Source organism: Spermophilus citellus (genome assembly GCF_964194105.1).
Source record: "Spermophilus citellus genome assembly, chromosome: 6".
NCBI lineage: Eukaryota > Metazoa > Chordata > Mammalia > Rodentia > Sciuridae > Spermophilus > Spermophilus citellus.
The window spans coordinates 117,249,320-117,268,278 of record NC_138187.1 but is presented as its reverse complement, the minus strand read 5'-3'; the positions used below and the strand labels follow the sequence as shown (position 1 = coordinate 117,268,278).

Below are 18,959 nucleotides of genomic sequence, written 5' to 3'. Positions count from 1 at the left end.
AGGTTACAGCTCAGTGGTACAGCATGTGCTTCCCATGCACAAGTCCTTGAGAGAAAGAAAAAAGTAAGAAAAGAAAAAAAAAATTTAAGAAAAATCCCCAGAATTTAAGAAATGAGTTTCAAAAGAAGGACCCACATGCCCAAACTGGGAATACTATCATGAAATTTCAAATTAAAAACTAGGTTTTTGGCAAGGTCTCAAAAATCTTCATTTCACACTTCTCTTCTCAGGGAGCTACCAGAGGGTATACAAAAACAAAGCAAGAGGGTAGACAAAAAAAGAAAAAAAATAGCTCAATGATAACTAAATCTCTTGTACAAAAAAAAAAGGAATAGCTACGCTTGGTGGCATATTCCTATGTATAGTTCCAGTTTTCCAGGAGGCTAAGCCAAAAGAAATGCTTGAGTCCAGGACTTTGAGACCAGCTTAGCAACATGGACTCTGGTCTCAAAACAAAAACAAAAAACTAAGAGGGAAGACCCAGAAAACAGGAGACCATTACAGGGAAAAGGGAATTCCCAGGGAATAAAGAGAGACCTAAACAGTCAGCTATGTCTCAGAAGCAAACAGGCCACTAATCTAGATCCCAAAAAAACAGCATAAAAACCCTGGCAGAGATGTTTTCATGATGAAACTCAAAGAACACAAGAGATACATGAGCATCTTAGTAGGAAATTCAGTAAATCCATTGACTTTGAGAAAGAATGAGAAAAGTAAACAAATGAGGGGGAAAATGACACAAATCAACCATGGAGGAAACTAAAAGGTGATGAGAAAAATTAAGAGACCTAAATCCTCACATTCAATCATGAGAAGATAACTGATCACACCAAAAACTAAAAACAAAAGTAGCAGCATTTCATTTCATTGGGGCAATAAATGCCAAAAGAATTATCTAAGAGAAATGAAAGTGGTTTCTCTAGAAAAAGAAAATGGAAGGAATGACAGGGGATTATGTTATTTAACTTCAACAGATCTTACAGAATTGTCTAAATGAAATATATTTCATATATTTGAACCAAGTATATATAACTTGATTAAAACTTAAATCTTCAGGCAGGACACGGTGGCCCATGCTTGTAATCCCAGTGACTCAGGAGGCTGAGACAGGAGAATCACAAGTTCAAGGAAAGCCTCATCAACTTATTGAAGCCCTGTCTCAAAATAAAAAGAGGTAGTGGGGATATAGCTCAGTGGTAAAGTGTGCCTAGATTAAATCCTTGGTACCCACCCACAAAACTTTATCCTTGAATATTGGATTATTAATAAAAGGTATATCAAAGTTAACTTTGCCTGTAATTCTATTCAGATTTATTAGTAACTGCAGCAACAGAAAAAACCAATTAATAATTCCTTTATGATTGAAAAATTGACTAAACACAAAGGACTAAATAAAATAAATTCAAGACACATGCAAGACAAGCAACTATTTCTTGAGACAAGACATAAGCACAATCAAGCAGCAATCCCAACAAAGAATTTACAGAACACAATCACAGAAACCAAAGTTTAAAACATGGCACTTTTAATGATTTGCCTTATTATAGTGTCCAAGCATCTGCTTCCAATTAGTAATTAACAATGTCAATATGCAATATTCCTCATTTGATTTTTTAGTTAAACAAAGTCTTTTTTAAAAAATAGCTACATTCAATAAGACACAGAAATTACCATTAATAAACCTTCAAAACAACTCAATAAAAAATGTAATTTCAAAACTCTTATGTCCTCTAAACCACACAAGGGAACAGCAGAATGAAGTTAGTCAAGACTTCCCTTTGTCATTAAGACAAGAGGACACATTTTATAAAACTAGGAATAATGCATTTTCAGTGTATTTATATGAACAAGTCTTTTATATAAATGTGATTGTGCTTCAAAGCTGTATAACATCTCAGGTCATAACATGTAATATGCTAGAAGCTATATTTAAATAAGGCAAATAAAAGCATTAAGTAATACCTTCTTACAGAGTGCTCGCAGCTTGAAAGCAGAAAAATGAAATGCAAAGTGTTCATAAAAGATTTAAAGAAAAAACTACTATCATTTCCCTGACCTCCAAGTTTGTTTCAATTATTGGTACTTGCTGGAGTAGTTATTTAAAAAAGGAAAACATTCCATTTTCCTGAAAGTCTGCAAAATGACAATACTCTTCACAAATTTTTCTCTACCATATGCACACTAATGAATTCTACATATATACATTACTTGAGTTAGGCAGGAGGAAAAAGAACTGAGAGTTAAGCATGTACCTTTTTGTTAAATGCCCAGATTTTGTCCCATTCCATGTTTACAACTGAACGTGAGGAGCCCTTGAAAAACAATAATAAAGTTAAGAATAAATATTATTAGGTAGAATTGTTCTTTACTTAAAGTCAAGCTCATGTTTAGAAAAAAATAAACTCTAATATTTTCAAATTTAAATTGTTAGCTTTGAACAGTTTTTGTCAAAGCTCAGTTTGCAGACTGCTCAGTCAACATCGTGTATTTTACTGAGTAAAAGATTTCAGCTGCCTTTGTCTAATACTAGCTTAGGACTTTAGGCCATTACCAATTTTCCACTATTATAAATATGTGCTATACTTACTCCCTTTGTAAAATTTCTGCCCTTGTAACATAAGGCATAAATAGGGAATACGAAGAACAAAGATAATAATACCCAGAGGGAGAGTAACTGAGATACTTGAGAATTCAAACAGACACTAGAAAAGAAACCAAAACTCACTTGAGCAGCAATAAACTGTTTCAGTCCTTCAACTGTCATCCCTCTTCTTAGTACACCACGAACTGTGGGAAACCTTGGGTCATCCCTGGAAAATATGTATAATTTTTAAATACCAAGTTTGTTTGTTCTTTTCAATGTGCAGATTCAGAGAATAGAAGATACTTAATGAATTATAAATTGTATTCGCTTATTAAATATTTGGGCTAAGAAATGGTTACAGTCATTGGAGAGATTTCAGTATCAATGCATCCAAGTCCATGAAAGAGAAAAACTACTTTCTAGTTACATGTTGTTATAAAATAAATGCATTTCTGGAAATAGCAAAAGTCCAAAAAAAAGAGGGCTGGGGTTGTGGCTCAGTGGTAAAGCACTTGCCAAGCATGTGAGGCCTTGAGTTTGATCCTTAAAGATAAATAAAGATATCGTGTCCATCTACAACTAAAAAATACTAAAAAATACAATGATGAAATATTGATTACTTTCAAAGAAGGAAAACACACGCATTAGTACATCTTTATTTGATTTTATTTAACAAATATTCAAAGTCCAATTCTACATATGACCATGAGAATCAGAAATGATATGCCATCTGTGTATAAATACACATGTAAGAATGTATATGTAGGGCTGGGGATGTGGCTCAAGTGGTAGCGCGCTCGCCTGGCATGCATGCGGCCCGGGTTCGATCCTCAGCACCACATACCAACAAAGATGTTGTGTCCGCCGAGAACTAAAAAATAAATATTAAAAATTCTCTCTCTCTCTCTCTCTCCCCTCTCTCACTCTCTCTTAAAAAAAAAAAAAAAAGAATGTATATGTAGGTAACTGATATTCTGCAGGAATTTCCAAACCTCACTAAGTTTGAAATAGCATATTTTGTATGGGGTCCAAGATAAATCTGCCTTTTTTCAGCTCCACAGTAAAAAAGTAAAAAATATATATTTTGCAATTTGGTCACCAGCATGTTGATACTAACATAAGCTAATATACAAATTTTTGTTAACCTACGCTGAGCTTAGTGCTGCATGCCTATAATCACAGCAGGTCAGGAGGCTAAAGTAGGAAGATTCAAAGCTTGAGGCCAGTCTCAGCAACTCAGTGAGACCCTAAACAACTTGATGAGCCCCTCGTCTCAAAAAAATGGTAAAGCATTCCTGGGTCAATTGTGAGCACCATGCCCCCCACCAAAAAAAAAATTTTCTTTGTTAATGAAGGTTAAAAAGAATTTTTTTTAGACTTCTTAAATATGATAACCAGGCTTCTTCTACAAATACCTGGCTAGGCTTAACGTGATAACATACACCTATAATCTCAACTACTCAAGAGACTAAGACAAGAGGATAGAGAGTTCAACACCATGCTGGACAACTTAATGAGACCCCCATCTCAAAATAAAATAAAAATGGCCTAGGGATTTAGCTCAGTGGTAGAGTGCTCGCCTAGAATATAAGAGGTCGTGGGTCTGATCCCCAGTCCAAAAAACAAACAAACAAACAAACAAACAAATAAATAACAAAGATACATGGATATAAAATCACTTTCATTTTTACACTTATCTTTCTTAGGGAGCTGGGGATATAGCTCAATTAGTAGAGTGCTTGCCTCATATGCACAAGACCATGGGTTCAATCCCCAGCACCAAAAATAAATAAATAAATAAATAAAGACCTCATGTATGTGTTTCATTCCCATGTGTCCTGGTCCACAGTAGGCATCCAAGTTTGCAGCATTAAAACAAGGAGGGGAAGCCCTAATGTACTAGTTGAAATGAAGGTATGAGTCAGGAATCCTATAGGCTTATTATACCACCTTCCAGATCTAAAGCAGGTAAAAAAAAAAAAAAAAATCACTGGTATAGGTCTTTTGCTTCTTTGTCAATTCTAGGTAATATTAAACGTACCATCCATCAACCAGTCCTTCGTTGACAAACCACGTGAGTTTTCTTTTGGACAGCACTGTGTTGTTAAGATTTAGTCTACTATATTCCCAAATATATGGTTTTCTTATTCCTAAAGCTTCAATAATCCAATAAAACTGCTCATCTCTGTCATGATATTCTGTTGTTCTCAGGGCATGTGTAACACCTTCAATGCTGTCAACTATGGGGCAGGCAAAATCATATGTAGGATAAACACTAGGGGAAAAAAAAGAGAATGTTTAAAAATCAACATGCAATATTTTACACTTGTCAGAAAAAGTATTTACAAGCAGCAATACAAATCTAAAACATACATTATAAGAGTTTCTTAAAAACAAACAGATTTATGACTCATAACTCAAAATATAACAAAACATTATCAGCTTTTGAAAACAATGGTCTGCTGGGTGCAGTAGTGCATGCCTGTAATTCCTTCCAGAGGCTGAAGCAGGAGGATTACAAGTTTGAGGCCCACCTTGGTAATTAAGTGAGACTCCATCTCAAAATAAAAAGACCAGGGCAGGGATATAGCTCAATGGAAAAGTGCCCCTAGTTTAATCCACAGTACTGGGGGTGATGGGAGATAAGTCAGTAGCCCAACTCAACATTCAAATTAAAAAGCAAATTTGTAATTTAATACACAATTGGGTATTGGCTTGGCAAATTCTATAATCATATTTCTATAATGACCAATATAAAACGTGGTAGGAACCAATATGCAATATTTATGACAGCTCTGAAAGAATTTAGCTTTTGAATATTTTTTAATAATCCCTCTAATAGATACCTAAAGGTCTTAACAGTGTTGTAGTTAAGTGTATTCAAGAACAGTATTTTACAGCTGGGTATGTAACTCAGTTGCTTGCCTAATACCCCCAAGGCCCTGGGTTCAATCCCAATCACCCCCCCCCCACACACACACACACACAAGCATACAATAACAACAACATAACAAAATGGGAGTAGAACAGTGTTTTGTAAGTTTAAAAAAAGAAAGAAAGAAAATTATTAGGTTACTTACCGTTCTGCTTAAAATGTGACAGAATAAAACTCATCTTTTAAAGAGATATTATTATATTATCTTCTAGTTTTTAAGACACAAGTTAAGAAACCATTACATTATACTACAAAGGAAACCTTGAGGAGAATCAGGCTGGGAAGAGTGGCAGCTAATTTAAAAAAACTCACACATGGTTGCAATTTTTGATACTGAAAATGTATATTCAGTGGAAGAGCACTGCCCTGGGTACCATCTCTAGTGTAGGGGACACACACAGACACACAGATACACACATTCTCACAACAAAAAACCCTGTTACTTTGAAAACCTACACAGTAAAAATAAACACTTGAAAAAAATTGTTTTCTTGTATTGTTCACATTTCAGTATATTTTTATACCATCACTTTTCTAAGTCACCTTATACCTAGCAAAATCAGAATTTATTACAAAAAGAGAAAAATCTTCATCACAGTATACCTACCCAATCAATACATGAAAAGCAAATTTAGGCAGACTAAAAAACTTGTATAGATTAAAGTGACCTATGAAATAACTTGAACACATGAGCCTTTTTAAAAGGCTTGCAGCTTAATCTATGGATAAAAAAAGATCCTGATTTCCTGACTTTTCTACATCTATTCCATGTTTATAGGGTAAATCAAAGCAAAAGCAAGAAGGCTATCTAGCAATATGGAAAGAAATTCACTTACTTGTATTTGTTCCCAGTTCTTGGGTGTGGTTGAATTTTGCAGCGATAAAGAGTTGGGTCCCTCATGCAACCATTATTACTACTCATGTCAATTTTTGCTCGCAAGCAACAAGACTGACCAAACTGGCTCCCTTTTTTCATTTCTTCCCACATTTGTAGATTCTTCTCAATAGCTATAAAATGATAGTCATATTACAGTTTATATAATGTATTAATTACTAATTTGGTTGAAATAAAATTACTTTGTAATTCAACGCAAATTTTCATTTTATATTATAAACATGCTCCCTTGGTTTAAACACATTAACAGTTAAAATATCTAACACCAAGAACATTTCCTTATGAAAGTTATCTGACAAAATAGAAAATACACTCTAAATATGTTGAAAGGATAAAGTCAACCCATTTCCTGATACAGCAGAAATTAAGGATAAGAGAAGAGGTTTTTCTCATCTGATATTTCTCATTTTCCATTCATGGCACAACTGGTCAAGCCCTTGTCTTCTTCCCCACCCAAACTTAACACTGTGCCTTTAAAGTAGAAGCATTCTCTTCCTTTGCTGCCTCATGCGCACAGGACAGAGCAAGTTTGGCCTGGCCCTTGGGGCCCACAGGCGTTGGCGCTGCAGCCCGTGCCCGTCTGAAGAACACGGCTCGGGCTGAGAGCCTGAGCCCGTGGGCTCCCTGTAAGTCCCTTCAGTCATCCCAATGAGAAGCAGGAAACTCTTGGATCCGAGAAAACGAGAGATGACAGAAAAAAAAGTGTACAATAAAGAAGAAAGTTTTAATTCCAGAAAAAAGGACTCTATGTCCTGAGTGACTATAGTCCTACCTATATCAGAATATTGAAAGCCTACCCCTCAACTGTAAGAAAGAACTCTTAAATAACCCTTCTTGTTGGAAACTTCTGAAGACATAATAGACATTTTACCTATACTCAACAATCAAAATAGATTCAAAAGTCTAGTTAACATTTTTTGAAAATGTAGATAAAAAACGCTTACTATGATAATTTAAATTTACTATACTTCTCAAATGTAACATTCAAGATTTAAACACTGCAGAAATTCTGGCAACATAATTACAAAATGAAGCAGCCCAGTTTAGAAGTTTAGGACGCAAGTTATGAGTAAGAAAGGTATGCTCTTCAGTCATGTGATATTTCAGAGATATAGGGTAACATTAAACTTATATATTATACTCACATGTATCTACATACTGAAAGGAAGACTTGGGTGCTAAAAGCATTATCATCAAACATTTTAGAAATGGTATTGTGTCCCTGAGCTCAATCAGGGCCAGCACCATCAAAAAAAAAAAAAAAAAAAAAAAAAAGTATCTACAAATGTTAATTATTTAAATTAAAAGAACTATATAATATTACAGAAGGAATCCTTCAAATAAAATAAATGCACTGCAAATGACTGCATGTAATAAGAAAATTACAGGCATGGACACTTCATATGCAACTGTGATGCTAATAAAAGCAGTAAGAATGTAAAGATGATGAAGAAAAAAGATCTCAATGAGATTAATCAATGTACAAATCATAATTCTGAAAGTGTTTTAAACCAGCACCTTTCACAAAAAAGAAATCATGTGCTACTTAAGAAACATAATAAAAGAATATCAATTAAAATATAAGATACTAAATGTGCCTTACAATTTTTTCTATGTTTGGACTCTATCCTCTGTTCACGTTCTGCTTTCATCTGCTCAGCAGGAGTATCATCCACATAAGCCTTCCCTTCTTGGATTAATTTCTCTGCATATTTCATTATAGTTTCAAAATGATCTGAGGTATAAGTAAATTGATCTGGTTTGATATGCAACAATGCAACATCTTCCAAGATAACCTGCAATAAGAAATCAAAATAACCATTAGTACACCTTGCACTTTCTTGTGCATTTTACTCCTTAATACTGCATTCTGAGCACATGTCATAAAACACCATCAGTCTTTAACAGCCTGGAAATGGTTATGGAAGTTGTACGACATTAGATCAGAAAAGAAAAAAGAGAGAGAGAGAGAGATTCTGCAGTGATTAGAGAGATAAAAATAAATTTTTGGTATGGGAACTCAACATTTCTTCGTTTAGGTCTAGGATATGGAACATACAGATGAAAGGTAAAAAGCAGCTATGAAACACAATTTATGTTCATACCATAAAGGTATCAGGTCACCCTCTATTTTTTAATGAACTTTCTGAAAAAGAGGTCATCTACACTTTTAATTACCTTCTCAAAATCTTCCTTTTCTTTTTCAGGATTTGTGTCATCAAATCTCATGATCAGTTTCCCTTTAAAGTTAACCTGGTAGTGCTGGTTCAGAAGAGCAGCTTTTGCATGCCCAATGTGTAAGTAACTAAAACAAAAACATTTCACAAAGAAACTCATTAACAAGTTTTAACTAAATACTTAAACTTAACCTTTTTGAGGAGAACTAAACAAAAACCTTTCTAATTGGTACTTCAATCATTTTCTAAGAAGTACTACGATAAAAAATCTGAGCCTAACAGAGACAAAAGACTACAACATTTATAACCATAAGAAACAACTTCATATGCAAAAGCTGACAAAGGGAAAAACATTTACAAACATTACAACCATAAAGAAAATATTTTTCTGTTTTTCAAAAGGAATGGTCATTCAGTTAGAGGAAAACTGCTTCCAAAACTGTTGCCAATGCTACCTGGTAGTGTATTTTTAATAAGACCTGTTGCTACTGCGAACTGGATACCCACCTAACACCCACTAAAGAATAGCACCTCTGACACTGTCACTGCATCATGATGGCTAAATCAGAGAGTAAATGAGAATTAGGAATCCAAAGAAAAGCCACTTTACTTCTTTAGGCTTTAGTTTTTTCAAATGCCAATAAAAAGATTTTAACTAAGTGATAGGTCTCACTCTAGCATCAATACTCTGAATCCAAATCTATGAAAATACCATTCTGTTCCTATAGGCAGCTGACAATGATAAGGAATCAGAGGCATTATTGATCAATCTCTTCTATCAGTGCTGTGGGTCAAAAACAACATCCTGTACCACTTGTGTTAAAAATACATTCAACTGGGCAAAAAACAGGCATGAAATAGTTTAAATAATTAGCTTTCCCCAATTTTTATTAGTTTCAACCGATAATTGTAGCAGCAGTCACACTGTTTAAGACAGTCACTAATTACACAGTACATCTTTAATCTAAGTTGATATCCAACATAGGAGGGGAAAAATACAATCCCTTGTATGTCTCTGCATTATTCTTTAAATCAGTCTTTTAGAAATTCATACAGCATTCCAGATCAACTATTTAATTTTAAGAAGGCTTTATATGCAGAAGTCAATGCAGACAAATACATGAGGCCCTGGGTTAAATGCCTACCACCAAAAAAAAAAAAGGTGGGGGGAGGGGGGCAATGAAATGAAATGAAAACATAGCTTGTGCTTAAATAAAGTTACATGACTCTAAAATAATGCATGCCACTCTAACAATTCCCAAACCTCCAGAAAGCTAATAGGATTATAAAATATTCACAGAACAACTCAAATAATCAGCTCAAAAGAAAACCTGTGTCATAAGAGCTAAAGAAAGTACATTACTTAGTAGTGCTGCAGAATTAGGATTCTACCACTCATAACACAAACAAGCAGCATGATCATCAGTTGCATGGACTCTGAAGCCAAATGGTGTAGGTTTGACAAGTTACTAAAACATCTTATGAATCACTTTATGAAACCATCTGTAAAACAGAGATTATAACAGTGCCCTTCCTCACAGGGGTTTTAGGATCAGTGATTTATTTTTATGAGAAATACTTGGTAGTATATGCACATACGGATAATAAGTATGTAAAATACTTAGTATCTAGAAATTCGTGTTAGCTAAGAGTAAGACTAAGGCAAAGACAAGCCTTCTGGCTTTCATATAAGACATACAACTCTTATAAGGGAATATAACCAAAATGATGAATATTAAGAAAAACTGGATATTGATTTATATTTCAAATCCCTAAACTTTATTAGGCTGAGAGCATGGTCTCTGAGACTGACATAATTTAAAAAACATTCATTTATAAAATAAAATATTACGAATCTTATATTGTTAAATATATAAACACAAACAGCTTACTAGCCCAAGAAATAATAATGACAGAAAATTTCTTTCCTTATCTGTCAGATTCTATTGTCTACATATTCCATTTACCACAGGAGGCAAAGAATTGGCTACAGAATACACAATCTGAAATTAAACTAAATTTGGAAAAAAATAATCATCTTATTTAACAAAATATTGCATAATACTTCAAAAGGCTAAGTTTCTAAGTGAGGCTAACAGCTTTAGTAAGACATATTTTATAGTATTAATATCAACGGAAGGACCCTATTACAAAGCTTAACCAGTGTGCTCCAAATTGGAATGCAGGTCCAGCATGGTGACACAAACCTGTAATCCCAGCAACCTGGGAGGCTGAGGCAGTAGGATAAAGAGTTGAAAAACAGCCTTAGCAACTTAGTGAGGCCCTAAGCAACTCAGTGAGACCCTGTCTCTAATATATAAAAAGGGCTGGGGATATGGCTCAGTGGTTGAGTGCCCCTGGGCTAAATCCCTGCTACAGGGGGAATAAAAAAAATTGGAATGCAGATGTGAAAAGACAGAGTGTCTCTGTAGCCTTAAGGATTGTTGGGCTAGGCCTGAGTCAGTCCCAGGTTGTAGCCAACAACTAGAACGGTTTTTCCCCCTCATGAGCAATTCAAACATTACTTTCTATGTGTGCCTAGAATTTCAGAATTGGGTAGGAGTGAGTATTTCAGGACGACTCTTCATTTATTGGGGTGGAGGGGAATGCTACTGTAACTTCTATCATTAACTAAAAGCATGGCTCAGGATATAAATAGAAATCCTTATTTAATAAAAGCCAACCCCATCACCATCTGAAATACAAAGAAAATTTAAACCTTCTTTTATGGGTATTTTCTTGATTTGTATTTAAAAATCTGGGAGAGAGCTGGGTGTGGTGGCATGTGCCTATAATCCCAGCTACTCAGAAAATTGATACAAAATCATAACTTCCAAACCAGCTGGGGCAATTTAGTGAGATCCTATCTCAAAAACAAACAAAAACAAGGTGGGTTAGGGGTATACCTCTGTGGTAGAGCACTTGCCTAGACAGGGGCCTGGATTCAATCCCCAGCACTAGAAAAATAAATAAATAAATTCTGGAAGAAAATAAAAATGACAACTATTACTGTAATAAAAACTATAAGCTGACTATGAACTAAATAAATACTAGCTGTTAATAATTCAGAAGCCATAAAAATGTTAAGAATGTTAACTCTCACAATTAAAATATAACTTATGTCCTTCTATATCAACCTATTAATAAAACATTTAATACCTGTTTTAAAGCTACTTCACTAAAAATATTTAATGATAAAAATGAGCTGTATTTTCTTACCCACTAGCCTCTGGAGGAAACCTGACGGTAACCTTTCCCATTTCTGCACCAGGAAGCTCAATAAATTTCCCAACATCTTGTTTTTTCTCAGGTGCCTAAAAAAACAGAATATTCTCAACAACAAAAAGTTGTCTGGTTAAATGTTTAAGAATACATCCATTCAACAAATACTCATGAACTATTACTTATCAGACATGACACTGGTTATGAGCAAAATCATTCTTGCACCTGAGGACTCAAAATCTGATGAAAGAAATAAATAAAACCAAACACAAGCAATTTCAACATGTACTGGGTGCCACTGAAGCACTCAGGTGAAATTAGTTAACAGTATCTAGGATCAACGGGAAATTTAAAAGGAAGTAAAAACCAAGCTAGACCTTGGAAAGTATGTAAAACACTAAGCAGACTCTGGAGAAGAAGATTTTTTTCCTACATTCTCTATGCCACATCCCCTTACAGAATCAACAAAAAGGCTCTGAAGAATCTCAGGATCCAATGGGCAATGGTTTTCAAAACTGAGAACAGAATTTTCAGGAGAAAAAAAAAGATGGCACAGTTGTAAAATACTGAGGATGGGAGCTGGGGATGTAGCTTAGTGGTAGCAGCATGAACAAGGCCCTAGGTTCAATCACCAGCACAAAACAAAACAAAATAAAAATGAGATTTCAGTTATATGGAGTTTGGATGCCTAAGGAACACACATTGTATCAGCACAATCTTTCAGACATAAAGATTAGGGCTTTATGTAATTGAACAGTTGAATCAAACCAAGACAATGATGTTAGCTACTTCTTAGAAGCTTTATCATCAGTAGAAATAACTATATTTTCAAAACTCGGGTCTCAGACCAAAATGTTAGCATTAAAAAAACACTTACCACTCTAGCTTTGTTTGTTGAAACATCCCACTTGGCACCTACTGACCGGAAGGCCTGCTGGGCTTCAAGAAAGCCAAACCAACGTTTTACATGAACTGGAGTTTTGTTCTGTTTAAATTGTTCCTGCCATGCAGCATTTCCTAATAGCAAACATAATTTAATAAAACTTCAGATTCAAACCAAAATTCTAATCATGGTTAATTTAAGTAAATGCAACTTAAAGTTGTGTTTCTATAATGAAGCTTTTTTAAAAAAATATTCATTTTTAATTGTAGTTGGACATGCCTTTATTTTATTTGTTTTTATGTGGTGCTGAGGATCGAACCCAGGGCCTCAAACGCACTAGGCAAGTACTCTACCGCTGAGCCACAATCCCAGCCCTAATGAAGCTTTTAAAATGTGGATATATGTGGAAATATTTTCTTATACTTTTATATATTTTATAGAATTCACAAAACCATTACAAATATTTTTTCAGTTCAATTCACTTAAGTTCTCTAATATTAGATCCTGCCTTTACTCCCTCAACACATGCATTGTCAAAATAAATGCTTCGTTTCATAATTAAAGTTTTAAGTGTATCAACTGGAGAAAACAATAAAATCAAGAAGTAGTTTGTTTCCTCAGATATAATATTAAAAAGACACTGATGGAAAAATTTACTTAAGTCATTAACATTAAAAAGCTACAATCCTAACAGAATTATAGGAGAATATTACATCTCTTTCATGAACACTAGGTCAAAATTCAAAATAGGCAAAAACGTCATGAAAAAGTTCAGTTCAATTAAAATAGACCTTCATTTTATGTTGGTTATTGTTATAAAAATTTAATTTTGAGGAAGTTTAAAGCACAAAAGAGTAGAGAACATAAATAACGCCTATGCATGTACCATAACCCAAATATTTTGCCCTATTGTATTCAGGGTTTTTTTAAGAAAATAACAAAATTCAAGTTCCCTTTGTATCTCATCAATCCCATTATCCTTCCTAACTACTTTATAAATTTCTATTAAATACACATAGCTACATGCTTATAATCCCAGTGAACTGAGATTCTAAGGCAGGAGGATCACCAGTTTGAGGCTAGCTTCAGCAATTTAGTGAGACCCTCGGCAACTTAATGAGACCCTGTCTCAAAATACAAATAAAAAGGACTGGGAATGTATTTCAGTGTCCCTGGGTTAAATTCCTAGTACTACTTACTATTTAACCCAGTTTCAATTAATTATACTGATGATTTTGTTCATGGTTATACACAGATAATAAAATTAATCCACCTTAAGCTTTAATAAATCAAAGACTCCCACAAATTATAATCACATCACCCTATGTCATCCTCAATAATCCGTGTTTTCTCTCATATATGATGTACGTTTGTAAAGCATGCTCATATGTCCCTATGTAATCATCTTGGCTTCTCTGTGGTCACTTACACAATCAAAATTTTATTTCATTTTTCAAAAATTTTTTAAAAATTTTTTTAGTTGTAGATGGGCACATGCCTTTATTTTATTTATTTATTATTTATGTGGTGCTGAGGATTGAACCCAGCGTCTCGCATGTGCTAGACGATGCTGTACCAAGGAGCCACAACCCCAGCCCCCAAAGTTTTATTTTTTAAAGGTGCTAACTCCCCTCTGGCCTAGTTCCATAAGTGATCTTATGTCATGAAAGCCTAACTTCATTCCAGAATTATTATTTTTTTTTAATTTTTTTTTTTAAATATTTATTTATTTATTTTTTAGTTCTCGGCGGTCACAACATCTTTGTTTGTATGTGGTGCTGAGGATCGAACCCGGGCCGCACGCATGTCAGGCGAGCGCGCTACCGCTTGAGCCACATCCCCAGCCCTTCCAGAATTATTTACTTTGGCATTTACCTCCTTAAAATCTGGAATACATGGCTGACCAAACCATCTTATATTTTCTTGCTTCTATAAATTCTTTTCCCCAAACTCTAGTCTATTTCCTAAACTCAATGGAACTGTAGAGGTTTGTCTCTAAATTTCTGCAACTCTGTGGGGTGTTGGTTATATTCCATTATCTTGACTGTAATGATGGTTTTACAGGTGTATATCATGTTAACATTTACCAAATTATACAATTTAAGTAAGTGTTTTATATATCAATTGAACCTCATGAAAAGTTGTCTGTTTTTTTTAAATAAATTGACTTTCCAAGTTCCTAAATATATATTTTTATCTGTTACATTGGAGAGGAGGAAGTAAGTGTTGGGGATGAAACTTAGCAGTAAAGTACTTGCCTAGGCCCTGTGTTCCATCAACAACACAGGAGAAAAACAAAAAAAGAAAAATAGTGTTCTGCCAGAAGAATAACAGTCCAAACTACCTCACTATCCACCCCCTTCTAACAGTCCTACTAGCAGTAAATATTTTTTCAAATGAGAGACAAGTGTCCAGAGTCAAGAAATGGCTGAGGTAGGACAAGTACTGACCAGAAATGGGATAAGGGCTTCTTAAACAGGAACAAAGACACCTCCAAAGGCAAGAGGGATTAGTGAGACAGATGACCCCCAAGGACAGAGTACAGGAAATTCCCATATTGTACAGAAATAAGATGGAGCACTCACTCCTCTGCAAAAGTCATAAAAGTACTACCTAGGGCTGCAGTTGTGGCTCAGCAGTAAAGTGTTCACCTAGCATGTGCGAGGCCCTGAGTTCGATCCTCAGCATACATAAAAAATAAACAAACAAACAAACTAAAGGTATTAAAAAAAAAAGTACTACCTAAACATTATGCACACATATACAGAAACACAAAAATACATGTACTTATCCAAAACAATATTTAATGATTAAAACAGAATTTTTTAAGAGAAATTCTTGATACCTTTTAGAGTGGCCCAAACACATAAATCTGCTAAGGTCATGGAGTTTCCAACTAAGTATGTTCTCAGAGATAGGCAATGATTGAGCTCACTGATTGCAGAAGCAAACAAATCACACGAAGACAATTTTGTAGTGCTAAATTCCAACCAGTGATCAACCTATAAACACAAAGACAGAAAACAAATACACCCCACACTTCGAAAAAATTCTAGTTAACTTGAGCAACAGTACACTCTTGGATGCCTTAGTTAGAATTACACTTATCTCAAATTATAGAATCCATTCTATGGATTCAATTTTGGATACCTGGGATCTAAAATGGCATTTAAGCCCTATGCAACTTAAGGAGACCTACCTTAAAAACAAAAACAGGCTGAGGATGTAACTCAGTGGTTAAGCACCCCTGTGTTCAATCCCTGGTACCAAAACAAAACAAATTCATCTTGTCTCCAAAAAATAAAATAAAATAAAAGTAAAAAATAAAATTTTTTTAAAAAGACCTGAGAACTGGTAATAGGAAGGAGTAACCAACTTGAAACAACTAAAAAAGCAGGTCTTAGTCTGTAGAATGTAAAAGTAAATAGTTAAAAACCATTCTTTATATTTTAAGCTTTATGACATTTAGAAGAATCAAAATACAAATAAGGCAGAGGGAAAATGCACCAACAATTAATCAGTAATGACTGTAATTAAATAAAGTATATACTCAGAAAAGAAAATGGGATCCAAACTTGTATGTTACCCTGGGCAAATCTCTTAATTTTTCTAGACTTGTTGCTTAACTTGTCAAGTAAGTTAGTTAAATTAGATGATCTAGGAATCTAGGTAGATAAACGTAACACTAAATGCCAACAGAACCTCTGATGTGGGATTAAACATTCAAACTTTAGAGCTTATAAAAAATTAATCTTTTTATTAAAGTAAAAACACAATGAGCATTCCTTAACTTGATCTATGATGAATACTGTTAATATCCTTAAGTAGAATAATAGTACAAAATGCAGGTGAGGTGGCATAAGCCTACAGTCCCAGCTACTTGGGAAGGTTGAGGGAGAAGGACTACTTGACCACAGGACTATGAAGTCAGTGTGGGCAATACAGCATAATGCTGTAATAATAACAGTAGTATATAACAATGTATTAGAAGATGATAAAGCTTATAAAAATTCAGAAGCATAAGTCAAAACAAAACACAAAGAAATGTTCTCTGTTTACCTCAGTATGCTCCATCAAGTTAGTGCCATAGAGCCCAGCTGTAGTTGCAACTCTAGCCAAGTAGCGAAGTATGGAATTTATGTCTGTGAATACCACATTTCTACAAAATAAGAATGAGATAAAGTACTATGTATGGTTACTCTCACAAATCAGTAAGAGTCATGAGACTTACTGAAAAAGCAAAAATAGAAACCTTAAATATTCACATGTTCTTTTCTACTATGGTAAAACAAAAGATCTGCTGATTTGCATGTTCTTTTCTACTATAGTAAAACAAAAGATCTGCTGATTTGCATGTTCTTTTCTACTGTAGTAAAACAAAAAAGATCTGCTGATTTGTTCTTTATACTGTTTCTATCAAGTTCTGAACTGTTCTGAAATATCCAGCTAAATCTATAAATTTACGTTAGAACAAACTCTAAATGATGCTTCAACTTCCTAATTTTTAGTTTCTATATTCAATAAAAACTGTTCAGTGGTGAAATATGAAAATTATTAGATACAGAGAAAAAAATGATTTAAAATAAATCAAGGTGGGGTGGGGATATGACTCAGAGGTAGAGTACCTGCCTCTTATGCATGAGGCTCTTGGTTCCTCCCCAACACCATGAAAAAGGTAAAATAAATAAATCAAGACAAAGAAACCAAGGATTCACAGGCTATTGTCAATTTTATGGTAAAGAAGGCAAACCAAACCCCACTGCAGCCAGGCACAAAAGTGTGCACCTATAGTTCCACTACTCAACAGGCTAAGACAGGAGGATTACTTGAGTCCACAATTTTGAGGGCAGTCTGAGGAACATAGACAGGCCCTATCTTAAAATTGCAAGGTAAAATTGTACTTTTTTTTTTTAAATTTATTTTTGCAGTACTGGGGACTGAATCCATAGCCTCCCTCACTGAGTTACATCCCCAGCCCTTTTTATTTTGAAACAGGGTCTATGTGTGTGTTACTAGAGACTAAACCCAGAGGTGCTTTACCATTGAGCTGCATCCCCAGAATTTTTTTTTTTTTTTTTAATTAACGTTGAGACAGGGTCTCCATAAGTTGCAGAGTTTGGTCCCAAAACTTGGAGCATCCTGCCGGGCGCAATGACGCATACCAGTAATCCCAGCGGCTAGGGAGGCTGAAACAGGAGAATCTTGAGTTCAAAGCCAGCTTCAGCAACTGCCAGGCACTAAACAACTCAGTGAGACCCTGCCTCTAATAAAATACAACATAGGGCTGAGGATGTGGCTCTGTGGTTGAGTACGCCAAGTTCAATCCCCAGTACTAAACAAACAAAAAAACTGTTTAAAAAAAAAAAACAACTTGGATCATCCTGCCTCAAGCCCCTGTAATTGCAAGTGTGGATAACAATGCCTGGCAAAAAGTACTTTTTTCTTTAAGAGATGTTAAAACATACAGAGAAGAGACAACAGCAATAAAATTTTAGAAGCTAGGGGCTGAGGGTGTAGCTGAGTGGTACAGTTCTTACCTCATATGCACAAGGCCCTGGGGATCCCCAGCACCATGGGGGAAAAATCAGAAGCTAAAATGCAGATGGACTTAGCAGACCTGAAAAAACTGAATCTTAAATGGACAAATTTGAAAACTAACTCAATTTAATGTCCGCAAAAGATGAGAATCAAGAAAAATAAGTATCTCTGCTGTGAGAATGAACTGGGGCTAAAATAGGCTTAGCTGAAAATCCCTTTAACAATCATTCAGAAACATGGGTATTCTCAAACTTACCCTCCACAGCTGTGCTACTTCACATACCCTACCCTGGAAAAACTTGAGTTTTTTTTTTTTTTCTCTAAAGAGTAAAATAGTCTTTGGATAATCGGATACCCAAGAAAAAACTAAGGACACTGACATCAGAGGTTCCTCAAATGAACAGCTCATGCTAGAATAGAACTTACAGTTGACAGGACCACCCCAACTGAACATGTAGCTCAGTGAAAGTGCACTTGTCTAACATGCTTGAGGCCCTGGTCTGAATCCCCAGCACCGAAGAACAAGAAAAAGAAATTCTTCATAAGTCTTTTTTTTTTTCTTTCTCCTTTTCCAAAGATGCCAACAATTTACATTGTGGACTTATCAATTTCTTTCTCATTATTATTTATTTTCAGTATTTCTGTTTTCCACCAGAAATTATACAATTATCTATATATCTATATATAATTATAATTAAATATAATCATAAGAATTTAAAAACTTT

General features: G+C 34.7%; 1 protein-coding gene across 2 annotated transcripts in view; it reads right to left on the bottom strand.

Annotated features, from left to right (window-relative positions):
* EPRS1 (glutamyl-prolyl-tRNA synthetase 1) overlaps positions 1 to 18,959 on the bottom strand; it is an 81,161-nt gene that overhangs the window by 56,997 nt on the left and 5,205 nt on the right. For both annotated transcript variants that reach the window (XM_081297480.1, XM_081297481.1), the window contains exons 3-12: positions 16,756 to 16,855; positions 15,542 to 15,698; positions 12,691 to 12,830; positions 11,811 to 11,905; positions 8,593 to 8,719; positions 8,018 to 8,210; positions 6,356 to 6,527; positions 4,626 to 4,859; positions 2,726 to 2,810; positions 2,253 to 2,312 (exon numbers count right to left, since the gene is read on the bottom strand). In XM_081297480.1, the coding sequence (XP_081153606.1) occupies positions 2,253 to 2,312; positions 2,726 to 2,810; positions 4,626 to 4,859; positions 6,356 to 6,527; positions 8,018 to 8,210; positions 8,593 to 8,719; positions 11,811 to 11,905; positions 12,691 to 12,830; positions 15,542 to 15,698; positions 16,756 to 16,855 (1,363 nt within the window). The remainder of the gene's footprint in view (positions 1 to 2,252; positions 2,313 to 2,725; positions 2,811 to 4,625; positions 4,860 to 6,355; positions 6,528 to 8,017; positions 8,211 to 8,592; positions 8,720 to 11,810; positions 11,906 to 12,690; positions 12,831 to 15,541; positions 15,699 to 16,755; positions 16,856 to 18,959) is intronic.